The sequence below is a fragment of the Mastigoproctus giganteus genome, chromosome 13 (genome assembly GCF_048544385.1).
Source record: "Mastigoproctus giganteus isolate SK-2022 chromosome 13, ASM4854438v1, whole genome shotgun sequence".
Taxonomy (NCBI): domain Eukaryota; kingdom Metazoa; phylum Arthropoda; class Arachnida; order Uropygi; family Thelyphonidae; genus Mastigoproctus; species Mastigoproctus giganteus.
This window is the reverse complement of record NC_143587.1, coordinates 15,170,474-15,192,579: the sequence shown is the minus strand read 5'-3', so window position 1 is coordinate 15,192,579 and position 22,106 is coordinate 15,170,474. Positions and strand designations below refer to the sequence as shown.

General features: G+C 36.5%; 1 protein-coding gene across 1 annotated transcript; it reads right to left on the bottom strand.

Moving 5' to 3' along the window:
• Nucleotides 1-1,398: 1,398 nt before the first annotated feature.
• On the bottom strand, nucleotides 1,399-21,601 carry LOC150075791 (mitochondrial ribonuclease P protein 1 homolog). The gene is made up of 4 exons (XM_090387686.1): nucleotides 20,674-21,601; nucleotides 12,555-12,654; nucleotides 9,365-9,531; nucleotides 1,399-1,533 (listed from the first exon to the last, which is right to left on the bottom strand). Exons 1-3 carry the CDS (start codon nucleotides 21,599-21,601, stop codon nucleotides 9,378-9,380), a joined length of 1,182 nt encoding a protein of 393 aa, XP_090243812.1. The 3' UTR covers nucleotides 1,399-1,533; nucleotides 9,365-9,377.
• Between the last annotated feature and the right edge of the window lie 505 nt (nucleotides 21,602-22,106).

Sequence of the window (22,106 nt, the reverse complement as noted above, 5' to 3'; positions counted from 1 at the left end):
ATGTATCTGAATAATGGTTAAACATGTGAAAAAAAAAAATTACTGAATAATTCAAATTTCAAAATGTACTGCATGCAAATGTGACACGCTGTTAAATAAGGTGCTGGTACGCCGTACCGTTGCATACCGTCACAAAAAAAGCCCTGATTAGAATTATATAATCAGCGTCTATATGAAAGCTGTTTTCCGGAGAAATGGAAGATAGCAGATATTAAGTTGTTAATTAAGAATGTGGAAAAGGATCCTATGGATCCAAGGTCATATATGCTAGTAGCACTGTTGTCTGTCCTTGCTAAGATGTTGGAGAGGATGATAGTACACAAGTTGGACAAGATTTATGTTGAGAGTGCGCAGGCATCGATGCAGCAGTTTGGCTTTAAGAAGAGCAAATCGACAGAGCATGCAATATTTGAAGTTTTAGAGAGGACAACGATGACTCTTAGTATGCCGCCAGATTTTCATAGACTTCCGAGGTGCATTTGATTGCCCATGGTGGGAGAGTGCTATGGCTAGAATGGGGCTGTTCATAGAGTTTTGCTGATGTAGGTGAGGATTTTTCTGGTGGGGGATAGGGAATTGATTGAACCACTGTGTGGGGCAGTGGTCAAGCCACATATCGAGTGCTGCCTACAGGTCTGCAGGCCTCGTGTTGGGAAGGATCTAGAACTGCTGGAGTGGGCATTGGGAAGAGGGGGGAGTGCTCTTACCAGGAAGGTTCTGTGAATTGTGGCATCTGACGACTGGCATCTTAATTAGTGCTTTCTCATACACAGCTTTGGCATCTCTAAACTTATCTGTGGGATTGAGCATTGTAGTGGAAATATTTTCTGAGTGCTATATAATAACAGTGTATATACACTATAGTTTACCCATAAATTTGAACTACGTATGTAGTGTAAATGGCAGTTTTAATAGTATCTCATATTGTGAGTGTCTTCACGAGATAGCTGGTACTGTACTACTTCAAATAAATAACGCTTCTCTAGTAGAGAAGACTACTGCTATTTATTTTTAATGGATACCACTACCCAGACAATCGTTTCGAAGCTTTTTGGCTTCATCATCAGTGAGTGGGCAGGTACCCTGGTAATGCAACGTGCCATTACAGTTGTGAAGTTATTTCCACAATATGAGAGATGCCAAATGGTGTATAAATAATAACTTCACAACTCATATCTCATCAATAGTATATATCTCTAAGTTAAATATATCCCAACCCTCAGCACCAAGTATTTAGTGGCCAATCTTCAGTGAGAGCAGAAAGTCTTTTCATAAATGAAATCAAATGCAGGCAATGTGTAAAAAATTTACTTTTATTTCAATTACTGCATTGAAATACTCCTGCAATCCTATACTACTGGACAAGTTGAAAATACTTACATATCATTATATCCTATAATTTGCATTACCTCTTCTGTCCTTTAGTCCGAATTAATGAGGTTTTATTGTACAACATTAAATACACCGAGACAATGTTAATTCTATCACTGTGGAGACTCACAATGCTTTTAAAGTGTATGCAGGGTATTCACGCTGGAAAAAAAAAATGTACATAACTATTAAAAGCTATTGAAAGTCAGGATACGACACACAGAACAAAACAGATATATCACTGAAAGCCTAGAATATAGCCAATAATCAGAGGTTAATAATTCAATTTGCTGTTAATAGCCATTATGAGAATAAAAGAATCATTCCAAATACCGAAACAAATAATTTTAATATAATACTAACACCGAATGCATAAGTTACAATTTACATAATTAAGTAAAATTTTAAAGCTGTATACAGCAAATGTAAACAGTCCTCTAGTGAGTCTCTGGCTGTCTTGGTTCATTCCATTTTTTACTGGTATTTTTTTATGTACTGCACCTAAATTAGTATTAGTAAGGACAAATGATGCATAGAAGCAGACTTTCCTGTCTCGGCAAAAAAACAAAATAATACAGTAAAGCATCGATAATCTGATGAACTAATCAGAACCAGGATGGGTCATTAGCTTAAACTTCCGATTTGTTCGGATTTTCAAACTTTTATCAAAAATACTGTTCTGGAGACTTATAAAAAAAAGGTTTAGTAAGTTTAGAAATAAAAACACTAAGTTGTACTTTCATATATTTATTCATAGGTAACAAAACAAATGGATCTTTCAGCCACAATAACACATGTATAGGCCTTTAACAAAAATAATTCAAATTTTTTGCTGCACCATTTTGGAACTTTGTTTCTTTGCTGCCAGATTGCTCACTCTTTTCAGTAGTTGAGTTGGACAGCATTTAGTTTGTTGTTTGTACCTAGCCCTCATGGGTAGCACAGCTAATAGAATCGCTGTCCTCTCCAACCAAGTGTAAAAGACCAGAGTTCAAGCCCCATCGATGATGGGAAGAATTTTTAGGGGCTGTTTTCAAATGGCTGAGTTAGTCTTTCACCCGAAAACTCGGGTTTTTCATCCAGCAAACAGAAAATCAACAGAGAACATGCAATTTACAGACAGAACCCAACTACGACAAGAACAAACAGTTTATTCGAGGGATGGGTCATTAGCTGTTCTCATAGTTCTTAACTTTTTTTTTGCACCATCATCTGAATCAAGTTTCGACGCAAAATTTAAAATTTTTTATTCGTTTTTAATTTCTGTTATTTCCAACCTCGTAAAATCTTGCTAACAAAGACCTGCTTTCTCCCTTTGAAAGTCTGCTTAAAATCTCAATACTCGATTTAATTGTTGAAAATTTCTGCTTCCTTTTAAAAGATGAATAAGAAGACCATAACTATAGTAAGGTAAAATAAAATTCTGTAAATGTTCAGAATCTCTTCATTTCTATATTTAAACTGCAAAAACTTTTTACTCTGTATCTCACGAGCACGTATCGTGTTAGTTGCAATTTCTGCATGCTGTGTTCTTCATTATTGATTGACTTTTTTCACTGTTTCAGATTTTACAACTCAAAAAAAAAAAAAAAAAAAAAAAAAAAAAAAGTCAGTGAACAGAAATATCAGATTACAAAGGGTTATGTTTAGCTAGTACTGTATGTATATTAATTAAGCTGAGTACACAAACATAAATTTATTTTTATTTTGCTAATCTGTGGGTAATATTCTTCTGATTTTCATATATCATTTAATTTTGTTAACTGGTAAGGTAAAATAAAAGTATAAATTTGTGCTTTATATCTTCATTTTTATAGTCTGTGGATAATATTCCACATTATAATTGCCGTTTAACAGATCAAAATTCAATTTGCAAATGCAATCACAATAATCGGCACATATTTATTTTGTGGCATCAGCATAAAAAAATAAATGCTGGTTTGTTCAGATTATTGATGTTTGAATTATTGACATTTGGATTTTCGACGCTCTACAGTAAATAAATAATAACAAAAAAAAAAAACTAATATAACATAAAATCATAAAACAAAACAGAATATTCCCATTTCAACATGGTAACCATCTAATTCTGCTATGAAATCAGCAAGACTCATTCCATCTACCACACTGCCCCCTGATTCTTGTTCCACCTATAGAGGAGAATAGAACTTCTTCATAACCAAGTGGTCAGGCATGAACGTGCACAAGCGCATGTACTTTAAGTGGACTATGGTTCAAGACCGTATGACTACAAAATATGATTAATGACTGTATTTATTGACAAAATAATTACGTAAACTCTTCTGACCAACCTAGTGGTTGTGCTGGGGTATAAACAAGAACATCTCTTCAGTGCTTTATTCACATCAAACAGATCATCCCTTTCTTGTCAAATTTTACAATCCATACCCTCTAACTGGTTTGTTACATGTGCATCAATTTTCACTCACCACTAATCTTGTCTTCCTTCTTTGAACCCTCTCTAGAGCTTCTGTCTTTATTTAGGTTGTCTCCTGACTTGAATCCAATATTCCAATTGTGGTCTAACCATCATCGTGTATAGAGGAATAAAGATATCCTTCTCCTTTCTAGCAAAGGTTCTATTAATCAACAGGACAACAAGTGACTTCCTAAACTACACTGAACAAAATATTTCATGTTCGGTTCAATCATAACAGTTAAATCTTTTTTTTTAGCTCATCTCCCCCTAATTTACATTTCTAACTCCATGATTCCTATGTCCCAAATGCATAACCTTATATTAATAAGCATTAAATTTTAGTTGACATTTTATAGCCCATTTACAATGAATTTTCAGTGAGAGAAAGTCTTTTTTTTTAGATATTTAGATTTACCCTTTTACACTCTCTGTTTCCATTTCTTCTTGTCAAGAGACAATTCCTCTGTAATGATGCATCCTATTGTGTCTTTTCTCACCACTTCCCTCCGTGTACTCCTGAGATGCTGGGGCTGCTTCTGGGTTTGCATTATGATTTCAGTAAGTTCCCTTGCTCTCTCTAATGGATTGCTGGAAATATCCTGGACTACAGGATCAGCACTAAAGGAGAAGAAAATAGTCTGTCAAAACTTAGTTGTACTTCTGGTGCCAAATGACGCAAGCTTATACAGCATCGACAAAAAAAATAAAAATAAATAAATAAAGCCTCTGACCTTATCTCTCCACCTCCTGTAATCATTTGTATAATTCTTCCTTAAATTTATTTGAACTACTCACTTCCACAACACCAGATGGGAGTTCATTCCAGCAATCAATTACTTTTGGGTTGAAAGCAAATTTTTGCACTTTGATCCTGCAGTCATCCTTTTTAAGTTTGTCTCCTTGTGTGTTGCCCATTTCTCAGACAACACACAAGGTGTTTCTCAGGTAGAAAGTTTTTAGTTTTTCAATTAACACGTTTTAGTTTTTGCAATCCATTTAAAGCCTTAAACACACCAATCAGATTTCCTCACAGGTGCCTAATTTACAAATGCAATTTGCGGATCTGAAGTCTTTTAGGGTAACAATATTATTTTGAGCCCCTAATTAATCTTGTTGATTTTCTCAGCACCGATTCCAACAGATTCACATCCTTTCTAAAATTGGGCTTACAGACTCATGTGCAGTACTCAAGATGCAGCATTATACAATGGGATAATAATCATCCTTGTCCCTACTGGCAAAATTCCTGTATAGCATTAACAGAAACCCATGAGCTGTCCTAATAGCCTATCTGCACTGTTCTCAGAGAACCTCATATCAGACTGTACAATAACTGTACATCATTGTACTGAACTTTACAATGATGAGAGCCTTGTCGATCAATTCAGCCCTGGAGAGATTGTGCAAGGTTCATGGGGTAGAATTTTTTTCAGTGTGGTCTGTGCCTGTTAAAAGAAGAGACTGCTTCTACAGGGATGGGATACACTTAAATAGAAAGGGTGCAAGAATATTTGCTGACACTATCGAGGCAGTGTTAAGTGGATCGGAAAACTGCTAGCTTGGGGGGGGGGATTAACAGACTAAAAGGTTAAAAGTATAAAAGTAGCCACAGGCAGAAGTGAAGGTGATTCTTGCACTACTTCTATTAGAATAAGCAGCAGCCAACATGACAGGTGCTGGGGGTTTCAGGAACTGATGGCAGTCATCACGAAACAGGTGGGTATATGGGATGTATTAGATTAACTAAGAATAAGAATAGGTGCATGTATACCAATGCTAGAAGTATAGTAAATAAATTTGATGAATTTAAAGTGTTGGTCAAGACATCAAAGGCACCTCCCTTCCTTCCTCTCTGTCCAGGGCCAAATTGATTGATAAGGCTCTCATTATATACTCCCTCCTGTTGTGTCTGGGCAGAATTGCAGACACTTTCACATTCAACCCTAACTCGCGATTTTTTTTCAACATTGACCTGTACTTGAGTAAATCTGCAGATCTCTTACTCTTAATGTCATTAGTTCCAACATGTACAACAATACCACCTTTTGTGCCCTTAAAAGATATCTGCTCTACAATCATCAACTTTTGCTCCTGGTAGACATACCCTGGTCCTGTTCCACCTATCCTTCTTGTATAGTATATTCCCTGTCTCCCTGACAATAGTCACCAACAATAACTAGTTCCTGTGGGACCAGCACATTTTGCCTTGGAGATTGCCTCTGTGTTGCCTGATGTACTGGAGTGAGTTCTGCCGTTGAGTTGGGCAGCTGAGAGCTTCATGGGCCCCTCATATTAATTTCTTTGAGGGCATTTACCCTACACTTCAAGCTCTCATAGACATCCACCAGAACGCCGAGTTGGCGCCTAATTTCTTGACACTCTAGGCACCTAGCACACACAAAGACATCCTCCTTGGCTAGATCATGTCCTATTTTAGAAAGGTATGCAAACATTTCACACTTCACACATTTTTTGAGACTGTCATGCATTGGAGAATCGCCCCCTTTGTTTCTCCCCCAAGCCACAGCACTCGCTCTCTCTAGTCTGTGAACATTGCTTTGCAGCTCTAGCCTGGGTCATGATTTCCATTTAAATACAATTTAATTAACAATGAAATTTAATAAGATTAAGAAATATTTTTGATTAATTGATAATACTACGCTAACATATTCCTAATACAGTGCTTCGTATTAACCACTTGTGGGAAAAGATTTTTTTGCTCTAGCAAATGGATAAGTTTTTGATAAATTTTTGCCATTTTATTGACTTAATTGTCATATTAATTTATTTTCAAGAAGTAGCCTTATAGTCCTAGTCACGCTCCTTAGTTTATTTTGAATTTAGATAGAGATTTTGTAGGTTACTATTTAGTATCCGTAGAATATTGTACCATTTGAAACTTGCTGCCATTGTTGTAGTATATCAAATTGATATGGAATAGCATAAAGCATACCTAGATCTTGAGAGCATAAGGTATAATGTAAAACTAGATATATAACACGTAGCATTGTATTAGGAATCTGTTAGCTAGTATCACATTGTCAATTAATCAATTAAATTTACTAATCTTATTAATTTTCATTATTTAATTAATTGTACTTAAACAGAAATTGTGTCCCAGAGTAAAGCAGCAAAGCAACGAGCACAAAGTAGTGGGAGTGCTGTGACTTTGGGGAGAACGGAAGGGGGCAATTCTCCAACACATCACAATCTAAAAAAAATGTGCAAAATGTGAAATGTTTGTAGACCTTTCTGGAACAGGACATGATCTAGCCAAGGATGTCTTTGTGAGTGTGAAGAAATTAGGCACCAACTCAGCATTCTGATGGGCATCTATGAGAATTTGAGGTGTAGTATAGATCAAAGGAATTAAAAGGAATGTAGTATAGATCAAAGGAATTAAAATGGGGGAGCATCATGCTCTCAGCTGCCCAACTCAGTGCCAGTGCTCACTCTTGTGCATCAGGCAATGTACAGGACAAAATGCACCGGTGCTATAGGAGCTAGTTATTGTCAGTGACTCAATTGTCAGGGAAACAGAGAATATCAAGCAAAAAGGATATGTGGCATAGGACCAGGGTTATGTCTGCCAGGGTGCAAAAGTTGATGATGTTGCAGAGCAAATATCTTTTAAGGGCACAAAAGGTGATATTGTTGTAATTGGTATCTAATCACACTAAGTGTAGGAGATATGTCAAATTACCTTAACAAGCATAGGTCAATGTTGAAAAAAAGTTGCAAGTTATGGTTAAATTTGAAAGTGTCCACAATTCTGCCCAGACACGATAGGAAGGAGTATGTGATGAGAGCCTTGTCAATCACCTTGGGCCTGGAGACTCTGCAGGGCTGATGGGTTTTTCACAGCGTGGTCTGTGCTCCTTAACAAGAAAAATTGCTTCTACAGGGATGAGATACACATAAATAGAAAGGATGCAAGAATATTTACTGATGCTATCGAGGCAATGTTAGGTGGGTCGGAAAACTGCTAGCTTGCAGGGATTCACAGACTAACAGATTAACGGTAGCCACAGGCAAAGGTGGAAGTGATCCTAGCACTGTTTCCATTGGAATGAGCAGAAACCTGGAAAGCAAGTTGCAGGGGATTACAAGAACTTCTGAGTGTCATCATGGAACAAGTAAATACATGGGCTGTGTTAGGGTAACTAAAAATAAGAACAAGTGCATGTATACACCAATGCTAGGAGCACAGTAAATAAATTTGATGAATTTGAAGTGCTAGTCAAGACATCAAAGGTGGATATTGTTGTAAAATTAGAGACATGGTGTAACACAGATATAAAGAATGCAGAATTGGAATTTGGGGAGTACAATGTGTACAGAAAGGATAGATAGGATAGGAAGGAAGGAGGGTTATGCTGTTAGTTAAGAAACACACAAAATCTAAAGCAGTGAATCCAGTTGACATTGGCAAACAGTGCAATGCTGAGTCAAATTGGAGTGAAATAAGCACTAGGAAAGCAAAAATGAGGGTAGTCATATGCCTAATGACTCCAATGAACAACTATACAGAGAAATAGAGTGGGCCAATAAATCAAAATCAGTAAATCAGCTAACAGTGCCGCAACAGCATCAGCAAATATTCTTGAACCTCTTCTATTTAAGTGTATCCCTACCTATTGAAAACAGTCTCTCCTTAACAAACACAGACATGGTAAAAAAATTCTACCCCATGAGACTTGACAGTCCTTCCAGGGCTACACGGCGCCTCCGTAGCCAGGTGGGAAGGAGCAGCAGTGCGTAGCACACGCTTCTTGATTAGACCGGGGTTCGAGCCTGTCACCACCAAATACAGAGGATGCGGAAAGGTCAGGGAATGACCACCGCATATCCTGGAGCAATATGGCCTTAGTTGCTAATGCTCCTAAAAAAAAACTAAATAATAAATAATAACCAGGGCTACACTTGGTTTCCCTCAGAAACTCAATTTTTCATTCAGCAAAACACGCAAATCAACCAGAGAACACATACTATATAAGTATGTTCATTTACGGCATATAGGTTAGTTCATGAGTGGGCCTGTAATAACCTAATATTCAATACTGTTACTGAACCAAGGTTGAAATATGTTTGAATTAGTGACCAACAATATACTGAACCTCTGCTTTGTATAAATGTACTGAACAAAAGGTATGCTTACCCATGAAATTTTTAAAAAACCACTTAATTGCACCACTGAAAAATTCTTTTTCTACATAGATGATTCTGAAGTTCTAGCTACATTAGAAAGTGATTAGCATTTTAGTGGTAATGAAATGTGACTTTCCTCTAATTTTTAAAGCACACAAAAAGGAAATACAGTATTACCAATATTTTTCATTTTTATATTCATGACTAATAATGACTATTTTCTTTGAGAAGACAGAAAAAACCCCGAAGTTGGGTAGCTATGCATTAAGAGCTTTGGTCCATTTAAAATGCTTGAAAATATTTTAAAAATAGCAAATATCATTAAATAAACTTTTACTTTATAATATCAAGAAAATTACAATTTAATTTTCTGCTATACAAATTAATGAGAATAACATAACCTACTTTCATTTTCTGGTTATATAAACAGTTGATATTGTCCTTTTTTTTGTAACCTTTTTTTTTCTTTTTCTCTGGGAATCCATTCAAGAGCTTTACTCCAATTGCCAGTATTCTTCAACTCCAACATTATTTTAATCATCATGTCAATATCAAAGACTTGATCGTCAGAGCTATAAAATAAAATATATGCTACATATGTACATGAAGGATTTTTCATAACACATGTTATGAAAAATTTTCATAACACGTGTTATGAAAGCCATACTTTCAGGATTGATTCAGTACTTGAAAACAATGGGAAAAGTTTATATAAATATGTTCGACTCTGAACATATGTCTGCTCATTCTTATTCTTACCCATTTAAAAATCCATTGCAAATTTTAAAATACCAACAGCCATAGCTCTATTAACTATTAAGAATTGGATAAATGTTTATATAAACTATTTTACATTGTTTTCAGGTTATGAATCAATCCTGAAAGTATGACCAACATGTTATAAGACACCCTCTGTGTGTGTTCATGCATGTGTGTAATGACAGCAACAACTTTTATATATAAAGATTATATTCCATATGTGCATGTCTTCATACAGAATATAATTCACAAAAAGCACAAATGATATATACAGGGGGTCCTCGGTGTCAGAGTATTCATTATCTGAGTCCCTGCAGTTACGAGGATTTGAAAATTAAAGAATTAAAGGAAGCCATTGAGAAAATTGATCAAGCACTTGAATATTTCTGTGAGAACAACCCACTTCATGAACATACAGTAAAAAGTTAAGCACAAAGTTAAACACGTAATTAGATGCTATGACACAATTTTATCTGGAAAAATATGGCAAAAATACCAAACAACTCTGGATTCATTCTTTATTCATAAAACTGAAAAATAGTGTAACTTCAACAAACTTTACTTAAACTTACATTGTTCAACATTTTATAATAAAATATTGCCTAATAAAATAATTGTGTCATTTTTCAATTTCCTCAATCTATTTTTTTTTTACTATGTACAAGTACATAATACACATTATGAAAATTTGGTCCCCATTTTAAGTGGAATTTTCTGGAACCAATTATCATTGCATAATGCGGATCCCCCCCCCCACCCCCGGCCCATACTTTCAAATACTATGGATGCATTTTGCCAACTAGGCAAATTCTGTTCCTGGAACACACTAGACAAGCATATCTGCATTGGTCTATAAGGAGATTTTCATCACGAACAAGAGAATTTTAATCGTTGCATTGTTTCCAATAGCATTTGAGATAATTAAGTTTTTTTTTGTTTTTATCTGGAGGTTGTAGGTAGCCATTTTTAATACAGCAGCTTAGAAACATGCATCTGTATCTTCAGCATTATCTGAAAACTTCTGATGTTGAATGAATGGTGCGATGTAACTGAAATTTAATAAATCAAGTTCACAATAAAAACATTTTTGAAAAGAAAAGAAATAAAAGCCAGCAAAAACATTTTATTGATTTCCATGTCAATTTTTCCCTTTTCTAAGGAAAGGAAAGCTCTAACATTATTTATTAATAATATAGAGGAATATTAACTATCATTAGCATTAACAGAGGCATACAATGCAAGAAAGCAAGCTTATGCAGCATCATCCAAAAAAAAAAAAAAAAAATACAGCTCCCATTTCACCCCTCCGTTCGTTCCAAATACCTGTCCATCTCAGCCTTAAATTTATTTAGGCTATCAACTTCCACAAAAAAGGAGATGGAAGTCTGTTCCACCAATCAATCACCCACTGGGTAAAGGCAAACTTCCACATATCAATCCCATAACTGTCTTTCCTCAATTTGAATTTATGCCCTCTCAAGCGATTATTCTGAGCAAGAGGAAGAATCCCATCAGCATTGAGCATGCTCAAACCATTCAAGGCTTTATACACCTCAATCAGATCACCTCGCAGGTGCCTAGTCTCCAGACACTGTAATTTGCAAAACTTAAGCCTTTCGTTGTAAAAGCAACCCTTTGTTCCATTCACTAATCTTGTTGCCCTGCTCTGTACTCGTTCCTACATCCTTCTTAAAATGAGGCCTCCAGACCTGTATACAGTACTCAAGGTGTGGCCTGACCATTGCCTTATACAAGGGGATAATCATCTCCTTATCCCTGCTAGAAAAATTCCTGTATATCATTGACAAGACACCATGAGCTACTCTTGCAGACCATCTGCACTGCTCAGAAAACTTCATATCTGCCTACACAATTACCCCCAAGTCCTTTTCATTCTCTACCACTGTCAGTGTAGTACCACAGAGTTGATACATTACTCTGGGGTTACTGCTTCCCATATGTAGTACTTTACATTTGTCAATGTTATTGACAAATGTAATTGAGAAATTCATAAATTGGCATTGATATCACTCATATAGATTTAAGTCAAATTACAAAAAAAAAAAAACCCAAATCTGGCACACTTTATCCTGAGGTGTTTTCATCCAAGAGTTAAATCCACTCTCGCTTCTCCCCTACCCCATATATTGTATAATAAACTAATATACAATGGTACAGCTCCACCCAAAATACTTTTTAAAATACTATCCATCTAATCATCATCATACATTGGATGATCAGCGACAACAGCTGGTTACTTCCCCATCCATTTTATTTCTAGAGGAAATTTTTAAAAATACAGACGAAAAGTAGGATTGGAACCATAAACTAAAGGCATCATAATTTCTAGTCTTTCATTCTTGAAGTATTCCCTGAATGGCTCACTAATTTGGCAAAATGAAACCAGTTGAACTAATAACTCTAATTCATGTAATTTTTCAAACCCACTTTAGCAGCTCTAAAGAGGGTTTGAAGGTGCAGACTGATAAGCTTGGGAACTAGATATCTTGGAGGAGATCCAATGGAGATTTATATGGTCCTCGCAAGAGAGCGTAAGAACCAAGAGTCACAAATATAAAATTTTAGGGAACAATGGAAGGCTGGGTTTTAAGAGGTTTACCTTCAGGCAACATGTTGTGAATCACTGAAATAAATTTACTATTGATGTGGAGTCTGATAAAATTCAGAGATGAAAATGATGGCCTTGTTTTGGTGGTAGGAAAAGTGAGTGATTACAGATTTTTTTTTTTTTTGTAGAGGCAAGGAAAGTAGTATGCTTTCTGTATCTTTTAGCCTATCTAATACTAACAATAACATTCAAATCTATACTACTTACTTGAGATATTTATCCAAAGGAATCCTTACAGCTGTTATATTTTCTCTCCTGCATTTTTCCTGTGAGAGTGGTTTATAGACTGTTTTGTCTACATGTCCACCTAAAACAAAATGAAGTGGACAAAAAGGATAATTCATTTATACACAGAATGTCAAGTTAATGATAAAAAAATCATGCTAAAAGGTTTTCAAAAAGCATTAGATATATGACTGGGATAAATTATTAAACCATGCAATGAGTGATGGAACCAACATCCTATGGAACAATAATTCCATATTAATAAGAAATGACAAAATTTGTAGTAGTAGTGGCATGTGATGTAAGAAAGCAAGTGTATGAGCTTATGCAGCATCAGACAAAAAAAAAAAATAATAATAAAAAAAAAAAATAAATTAATTAATTAAAAAAAAATCACACCATTCCTTCCAAATGCCTGTCCAGTTTCTCCTTAAATTTATTCAACCTATCAACTCCCACAACGACAGATGGAAGTTTGTTCCAGCAATTAACCACCCGCTGACTAAAGGCAAATTTCCACACATCTATTCTACATCTGTCCTTTCTTAATTTGAATTTATGCCCCCATAGGTTCGTAATCTGAACAAGTGGAAGGATCCCATCAGAATTCAGTGTGCTCAACACATTCAAGGCCTTATACACCTCAATCAGATCACCGCGCAGGTGTCTAGTCTCCAGCCACTGCAATTTGCAGAACTTAAGCCTCTCTTGGTAAGAGGATCCCTTCATTCCCCTCACCAATCTTGTTGCCCTTCTCTGTACACGCTCAAGTAAATCTACATCCTTCCTAAAATGAGGCCTTCAGACCTGTACGCAGTACTCAAGGCGTGGCCTGACCATTGCCTTATACAGAGGGACAATCACCTCCTTTTCCTTGCTAGCAAAATTCCTATATATCATTGACAAAACCCCATGACCTGCCCTGGCAGCCTGTCTGCAATGCTCAGAAAACTTCATATCTGCCTGCACAATTACTCCCAGGTATTTTTCATTTTCTACCACCTTAAGTGTAGTACCACACAGTTGGTACGTTTCTCTGGGGTTACTTTTACCCATATGCAGTACTTTGCATTTGTCAAGGTTAAACTTCAGTTGCCACTTCTTAGCCCATCTGCCCAAATTATCTAGATCCTGTTGCAGTAGCACACTGATATTATTGTCATTAACAACCCTGCCAACCTTTGTATCATCTGCAAACTTCGACATTAAGCCTGATATACCTTCATCAATATCATTGATAAATATACAACACAACAGTGGACCCAACACCAAACCCTGTGGGACTCCACTAATAACATTAGTCCACGAAGAGCAGCACCCATTGATTATCACCCTCTGTCCTCTCCCACTTAACCATTCTTTTATCCATTGTAGCAACTTACCCTTAATACCATTCTGCTCCAATTTGTACAATAGTCTTTCATGCGGAACAGTGTCAAAAGCTTTCCTGAAATCCAAATATATGATATCAAAATTATTTTTTGCATCCAGTTCCTTTGTAACCACATCATAATATCCTATCAAATTTGTCAGACAAGACTTTCCCTTAACAAACCCATGCTGTGTCTGAATTATTGCTGCAGTCTTGTCTAGATGATCCTGCAATGCATCTTTAACCAGTGACTCCATTATTTTACCCAGAATAGAAATTAAACCAACTGGTCTGTAATTACTCGTGTCACCCTTCGATCCACCTTTGTGAATTGGGGATACATTTGCACATCTCCAGTCCGTGGGAACTTCCCCTGAGTCCAAGGATGCTCTCATAATTATGGCTAAGGGTGAAATGATGAAAATGATTATGACATGAAGTTGCAGTTAAGACAGATTGGTTATTTGAGAGACTGCAGATCCTGTCAAGTAATATTCCACTCTATTCTTGTAGTTCATGAAACCAATAAACTATTTTTGTACCATTTTAACATTTTCAAGCAAGGATTGTTAGCAAGGCAATACTACGTGCATTCCAACTGGAGATGGAATGCACGTAGTATTGCCTTGTTTGCCTAGCATTGCCTCAATAACCAAACTATGGCATAGTTTGGTTATTGAGAATCAATGTCGAGGCAGTTAGAGTCAAACAGCATCAATGTATCATGCATGTACATAGTACACAGGGTGTCTCAAAAATATTGGTACAAACGTTTAGGGAAGATAGGTGACATCTAGAGAAATGTGAATCGCATAGTAACCCATAACCGGAAATGTCACGGGAAAGTAGTAGCAGAGGTACAAGAAGCAGAAATGACACAAGACAGTAATTAGTGGCAAACATTTATTTGACATAATATTAACAATGGAGTACGAGATGGATGCATTTCATGATGTTACAACAGATGCTCGAAGATTCCACCATGAGACGTAATGTATGCGTGACACTGACGCAGCATGGATTGGCGGACACGGTCGAACACACCTGGAGTTTCTTTGACAGTAGCAGCAGCACAGACGAGTCTCGCCACGAGATCCATTTCCGTCTCCACAGGCAATTCATACATGATAGATTTGAGGGCCCCACAGAAAGAAATCAAAGCTTGATAAATCAGGAGAGCGCGGGGGCCAGGCAACGGGTCCACCACGGCCTGTTCAAAAGGTCACATACACACCTTCCATAATGGGCAGACGCCCCGTCATGTTGAAACCAAATGTTGCATCTCACATTTGCTGAAACATCGTCAAGTAACCCTGGTAGAACTTGTTCAAAAAAGATCTGATATTTAGCGGAGTTCATGCGGGATGGTAACAGGTATGGGCCGACTAAGCAGTCACCGACCATACCTGTCCACACATTTATTGCGAAGCGATGTTGTGCCGCATGGGGGCGCACACCGTGTGGGTTGTCGTGACCCCACACATGAGCATTGTGCTGATTGAATAAGCCATCCCGAATGAATAAGCCTCATCCGTGAACAAAACATAGGCTGGAAAATTCAAATCTTGAACACTTTCTTGGAGAAACCACTGCGCAAAAGCCACACGTGCAGGATGATCTTGGGGGAACAGTAAATGAACTCTTTGGAGATGAAAGGGGTGTAAGGAATCGTTGTGCCAGACACGCTGTACACTGCAACGAGACACTACTAAGGCAGAGGCAACGGCATGTGTGCTGGTAGTAGGATTATTCTGGACAGTATTCAACACACTTTCTTCCGTGGCGGGAGTTCGCGTCGAATGTGGTCTGCCTGCACTACTACTGTTACCTCTAAATGACCCATAAGGTGCCTCCGTAGCCAGGTGGGCAGGAGCAGCAGTGCGTAGCACATGTTTCTTGATTAGACTGGGGTTTGAGCTCGTGACCACCAAGTATGGAGGATGCGGAAAGGTCAGGGAATGACCACCGCATATCCCCGGAGCAATATGGCCTTAGTTGTTAATGCTCCTAAAAAAAACCAAACAAACAAACAAACATGACCCATAACTGCACAAATTTTGATGCACACGTGCAAACAAACGGTGGTCTGGTACATGTCTGTCTGTCTGGGAAGCATTCTCCATAAATTTGTTGAGCGGCTCGTCCATTGCCCTCTGCTAATCCATACACTAGGTGCATGTCTGCCAGCTCACAGTTCGTATATCGATGCATGCTCTTCATGCAGCAACTACTGCTTGAATTAGTAAACCAGAAATTTTCCCTCTTGCGAACTGATGAACAGCGCCGTCTACAGACTTGCGGTGACGTTTCCGGTTATGGGTTCCTATGTGATTCATATTCCTTTAGATGTTACCTACCTCCCCTAAATGTTTGTACCAATATTTTTGAGACACCCTGTATATTCCATGGCTGATTTCTCTGTTTGCAGGATCAAACACATAAGTTTCTGGGAAGGAAGGGGAGAAATGCAACCTTTGCCCAAGCGAACTAACTTGGTCATGGTGAAAAGTCATCCAAAACAACTCCTGTCATTCTGACTGGAAATGAATTCAAGTTATTTGCACAAAGAATGAAAGAAATTATTGCAGTCACTGTACCAGCCATGAAGAATAATTGCCAAAGTTAAATTAAAATATAAAATTCCACAATGCATTTTCATAACTCCCAGTTATATGTACATATAGGTTGCATGGCTTACACACAGTTTTGATTTTTAATTGTGTGCAGAATGCAGTCAAAAATATTTTTAGAATAAGCGGGGATCCCCATGATGATAGTTTTATCTCCAGTTAGATGAGTTGTGGAAAAGCATCCCTGCTGTAGCCTGCACTCATGGTCACATATTCATTGTTGGTGTAAAGAAAACCAGCAAATATTCTGTCATCCTATTAACAATGTGATTTTCAAGTAGACACTGTTAATTATTATTGATATCATGGCATGCTGTTTGGAATAAAAAAACAAAACACAGTTCACATAATGGAAATATTTCAAGAAAAAGAAATTAGGAATATACAGGGTGTCTCAAAAATATTGGTACAAACGTTTAGGGGAGGTAGGTAACATCTAAAGGAATGTGAATTGCATAGGAACCCATAACCGGAAACATCACCGTAAGTCGGTAGACGGCGCTGTTCATCAGGTCGCGAGAGGGAAAATTTCTGGTTTACTCATTCAAGCAATACTCACTGCACGAAGAGCATGCATCGATATACGAACTGTGAGCTGGCAGACATGCACCTAGTGTATGGATTAGTAGAGGGCAATGGACGAGCTGCTCAACGAATTTATGGAAAATGCTTGTTTGTTTGCGTGTGTGCATCAAAATTTGTGCGATTATGGGTCACCTGATTTATCGAGCTTTGATTTCTTTCTGTGGGGGGGACCTCAAATCTATCGTGTATGAATTGCCTGTGGAGACAGAAATGGATCTCGTGGCGAGACTCTTCTGTACTGCTGCTACTGTCAAAGAAACTACAGGTGCGTTCGACAGTATCTGCCAATCCATGCTGCGTCAGGGTCACGCATGCATTGCATCTCATGGTGGAACCTTCGAGCATCTGTTGTAACATGAAATGCATCCATCTCGTACTCCATTGTTCATATTATGTCAAATAAATGTTTGCCACTAATTACTGTCTTGTGTCATTTCTGCTTCTTGTGCCTCTGCTACTACTTTCCCGTGACGTTTCCGGTTATGGGTTCCTATGCGATTCACATTGCTTTAGATGTTACCTACCTCCCCTAAACGTTTGTACCAATATTTTTGAGACACCCTGTAGAAAGAAAATCTATGATAGAAAACAAAGAGGATGCAATGATTTAATTAGGCAAGTTTTTTTTTCCTAACCTGTGATCTTGAAAATTTACAATGCTATGCCACTCGTAGTGTGATTCTTAAAGATGAGAGAAGTGATTCCAGGATTCATAAAGGGATTCTTCCTATTGCCCAGAGTAAACACATGGGATGGGGATTCAAATTGAGGAAGGATAGTTGCAGGAGATAGTTGTGTGGCAGTTTGCCTTCAGCCAGTGGGTGGTTGATTGTTGGCATAAACTTCCATCCGTTGTTGTGGAAGTGGGTAGTTTAAATAAATTCAAAGAAGAACTAGACAAAATATTGGAGGGGATGAACAGGATTTGGGAAGTTCCTTTTTTATTTTTTTTTTAGCTGGTGCTGAATAAGCTTGTTTTCTTGCATCATTTTCCACAACTAATACTATGTTCCTGAATAATACCATTGACAGAACAGAAAAGGCTATTGTAGCAGTTTTTTTTTTTTTTTTTTTTGTGTGCTCTTCAGATAATTTGATATCTGACCATTTCAGGAAAGATATCTGTTGGAAAGGGAACAGAGAACAACAAGATTAGTTGTAGGCATGAAAGGACATTCTTACTAAAAAAGCCTGGAATTCTGTATATTGCAGTCTCTAGAAACTAGACATTTGTGTGGTCACCTAACTACAAGTGTTTAAAGCTTTAAAAGGATTAGGTACACTAAATGCTGATGATATTTTTACCTTTTGACAGATCAAACACATCAAGGGAAAAATTTAAAAGGATTGCAGCAGAATAATTATGCAGAAATTTGCATTTAGCCAAAGAGTAATCATTATTTGGAATAAACTTACACTGAATTATTGTGGATGGGAGTAGTTAGAATAAATTTAAGGTTTGGACAAATTACTGGAAGGAATGGGGAAATGATGTGGGTATTTTTGGTGGAGCTTTGCTAACTTGTATCATATTGGCAATACTTTACACTAATAATAATAACTTGAATGTAGGAACTATGGTATAAGGACTATACTATAGCCCAGTGGTTTTCATCCGGGTTGCCACGACACCTTAGGGTGCCGCAACAACATTACAGAGGTGCCACATAATTTGGGTTTAAGTTACTTAAAACTTATTATTATTTTTTAATTTATATGTTTACTTCATTATAAAAAGGTGTACAGTATCTTTTTATTTTTGTAGTGATCTATAATTGATGTTTACCTAGTACCTCTATATAAAGAATAAAATTATATACTGTATATATATGTAATTTGTATTATGAAATGTAATTTTTATAATTATATTATTGCAATAAATATCATATAACATATATATTTTTTAATATTATATATATATATATACAGAGAGAGAATCGGATCTAACAGGCAGAAAATGAGTAGGAGTGCCGCAAAATAAAATAAATTACTTAGGGGTGCTATTATTAAAAAAAGGTTGAAAACGACTGCTATAGCCCTTAACGCTTTTGCTGCTGGCTTTTCCAATTACCTTTTTTGACCCAGGATTGAAAACTATGAGATTGAGACAATCTGGATTGGTGAAGGCAGAGATATTTTTTTGGCTTTCTTCTCACTATGGCTGACTTAGTCAACCACTGGTGAAGGTTGCTTGAAAAAATATAAATTTTTATTCTATCATACTGGAAGAAAATGGTTCTTAAAGTCAGGTGGTTTTCCCTCCAAGTGGATTAAAAATAACATGACATACATGTGCATCGTGACACAGTTAATGTGTTAAACTACAAGAATACTTTGTGTTTCAGTATTTCCTTGCAAAAGTGACAGCAGTAGTTATTTTTTTATTTATTATTATTATTAGCTATATGGTGCAAGGAAGCCTGAGGCTTATGCTGCACAAGCCAAAACAAATTCCCAAGTTATTCCAAAATTCCCAAAAATTCCTCTGAGAGAGTCAAAAGTATATGAATTACCAAGAAAGAGAAAAATTATGATATCCAGCTAAGGACCCTGGGTGTGCCAAGCCCATACTCACCAGATGTGAGCCCCTAGGGTTATTTTTGCCAAAAGCTTATGACTATGGTTTATAGAAACTCTGATTGTGTTTATGGAAACAAAATGACTCTCTTTTCAACATGGATTGGTGATAACATTTATAATCATCTTATAGAACACCAATTTGTCTCAATTGATATGTTGAGATGAAAAAAAAAGAGGGAACTAAGTCTATTCCAAACTGCAAGTGAAAATGCAAACATGTTTACAGGATAAGGCTAGCCACAATGTTGGTAGAATATGTGACAATCATAGTTAACTCAAACAAAACACTACAATCAAAAGTTATGAAAAGAAATTAATGGCATTTATTTTCAATCTTGGCATTTTCTCAAATTATAGAGAATTCTGTTGTAAATGTATCTGCAGGGTTAAAAAAGTATTCATCCCTCTTAGCGCTGTTTTTTTTTTATCAAATTAAATTTGATAAAAAAAATTAAAACTTTTTTTTTTTTTTATTAACTGTTGGTCACAAGTATAGACATTACTAATTACTACTTTATTTTGAAATTTAAAATAAATACTGCAAAGAAATTAGTAGTAACTCAGACCACACATAAATATGTTCATACACCGGGATAACACTCTGTGTTAATTATTAATGATATCGTGGAAGCTTCCTTAAGTAGTGCCATACCCAAATGATGCCCAAACATGTGGGCACTCCATGCAATCATCTATCCTATTCATATGCATAAATGTTTATATAACCAATTTTACCTTATGTTATTAGTGATGTTTAAGATAAAATTTCAACATTGTGTTTTTGCTGGATATCCATAAAAAGTCTAAAGAAAGTACACGTGAAATTCTGAATTTCATATAAACTATGAAAAATATTATTCATGGGAGGAGAGTCAGTAAAAGAACTTCACCTGGAAATATTATAATGAACGTTTCTTCTGACCAAAGAACTTACCAACAACATACACTGCACTGTGATCATAATTTTCTAGTATTTGTTCTGCATGAGGTGAAAGATATACAACAGTGTGGTTTGGAAATAAATCCAAATAGCTTTTTTCACTGAATTTCATAAAAAAACTTGCACCACTCTTTACCTTTATAACGTCGCGGATATAACTATCAGGTTTTACATTACATACGTGTATATCGAAAGGATATTGATTTATACGATTAGTTTTATACGAAAGTTTAATTTTCTTAGCACACATCTTGTTTTCGTAAGGTGACATGCAACGTTCGTAGTCCAGGTCAATTACCAGTTTTTGTCCAAATTGTGCAGCATTTGCTAGCCTATTATCGAAAAATTTTGAAATGGATTGTGGATTTATTCGCATAAACATCGTATTTCCCCATAATCCATATTTACTAGTGTCACCTACGATTTTGTCACTATATGGTTTCATATTACTTTCTCGACATAGCTGTTTGAGTCGTTTTGCTGACAATCGATTTAACTCTCTCTCTCTCAAATAAATAAAGTAACAGTATCTTTCGCTTGAACTTCTGAACCTTAACAATTCTACCATATGATGAACATTCAGTTCTGAAGGCACTTCGCCACCAGACAATTTCAGCTGTTCGTAATGTTGCAATATGAGTTTGATTTCTTCTTCCTTATCTGTATCATCAGCAAATAATGTTTGAAACGGTGAAGAATCGACAGCATGATCTACGCTGGTGCAAAAATTGGCAGAAAGATGGTAAGATTTTAAACTGTGTCCTTTAATACTCTTTGAACTCCAATATTTAAGATTTGAAACACAATGGCTGGACCTGATATAACAATATATGGCACATTTTCGCTTCGCAAGTAATGAGAAAGCTGTGCCTAAAGTACAACATACAGCGACTTTAGTATTAAATAACCTGCGTGCGAACATCTCTTGTACGAACAATTGTCTGGTAAGCAGCATTTCAAATTTACAACGATAAACTACATACTTAAATAAAAACACGCTCCAACATAGGTATTTCAACTCACAGAGAAATAATATCTTACAACTGATCGCAGCGCCACCAAACACTGACAGCTCGAGTGTATAAAACCACAGAGAAGTAAGGTATTTATTTATTTATTTATATATACAGTATCTTATTTATTTATATATACAGTATCTTATTTATTTATACAGGGTGTCTCAAATATATTGGTACAAACGTTTAGGGGAGGTAGGTAACATCTAAAGGAATGTGAATCGCATAGGAACTCATAACCGGAAACGTCACCGTAAGTCGGTAGACGGCACTGTTCATCAGTTCGCGACAGGGAAATTTTCTGGTTTACTCATTCAAGTAGTAGTCGCCGCACGAAGAGCATGCATCGATATACGAACTGTGAGCTGTCAGAGATGCACTTAGTGTATGGATTAGCAGAGGGCAATGTAT

Coding starts and splice junctions, on each gene's coding strand:
- LOC150075791 (XM_090387686.1), bottom strand. CDS start 21,601: ATGTTCGCACGCAGGTTATTTAATACTAAAGTCGCTGTATGTTGTACT. Junction 12,655..20,673: donor CAGTGCAGTGTATGTTGTTG/GTAAGTTCTTTG, acceptor ATTTTGTTTTAG/GTGGACATGTAGACAAAACA. Junction 9,532..12,554: donor CCTTTGGATAAATATCTCAA/GTAAGTAGTATA, acceptor TTTATTTTATAG/CTCTGACGATCAAGTCTTTG.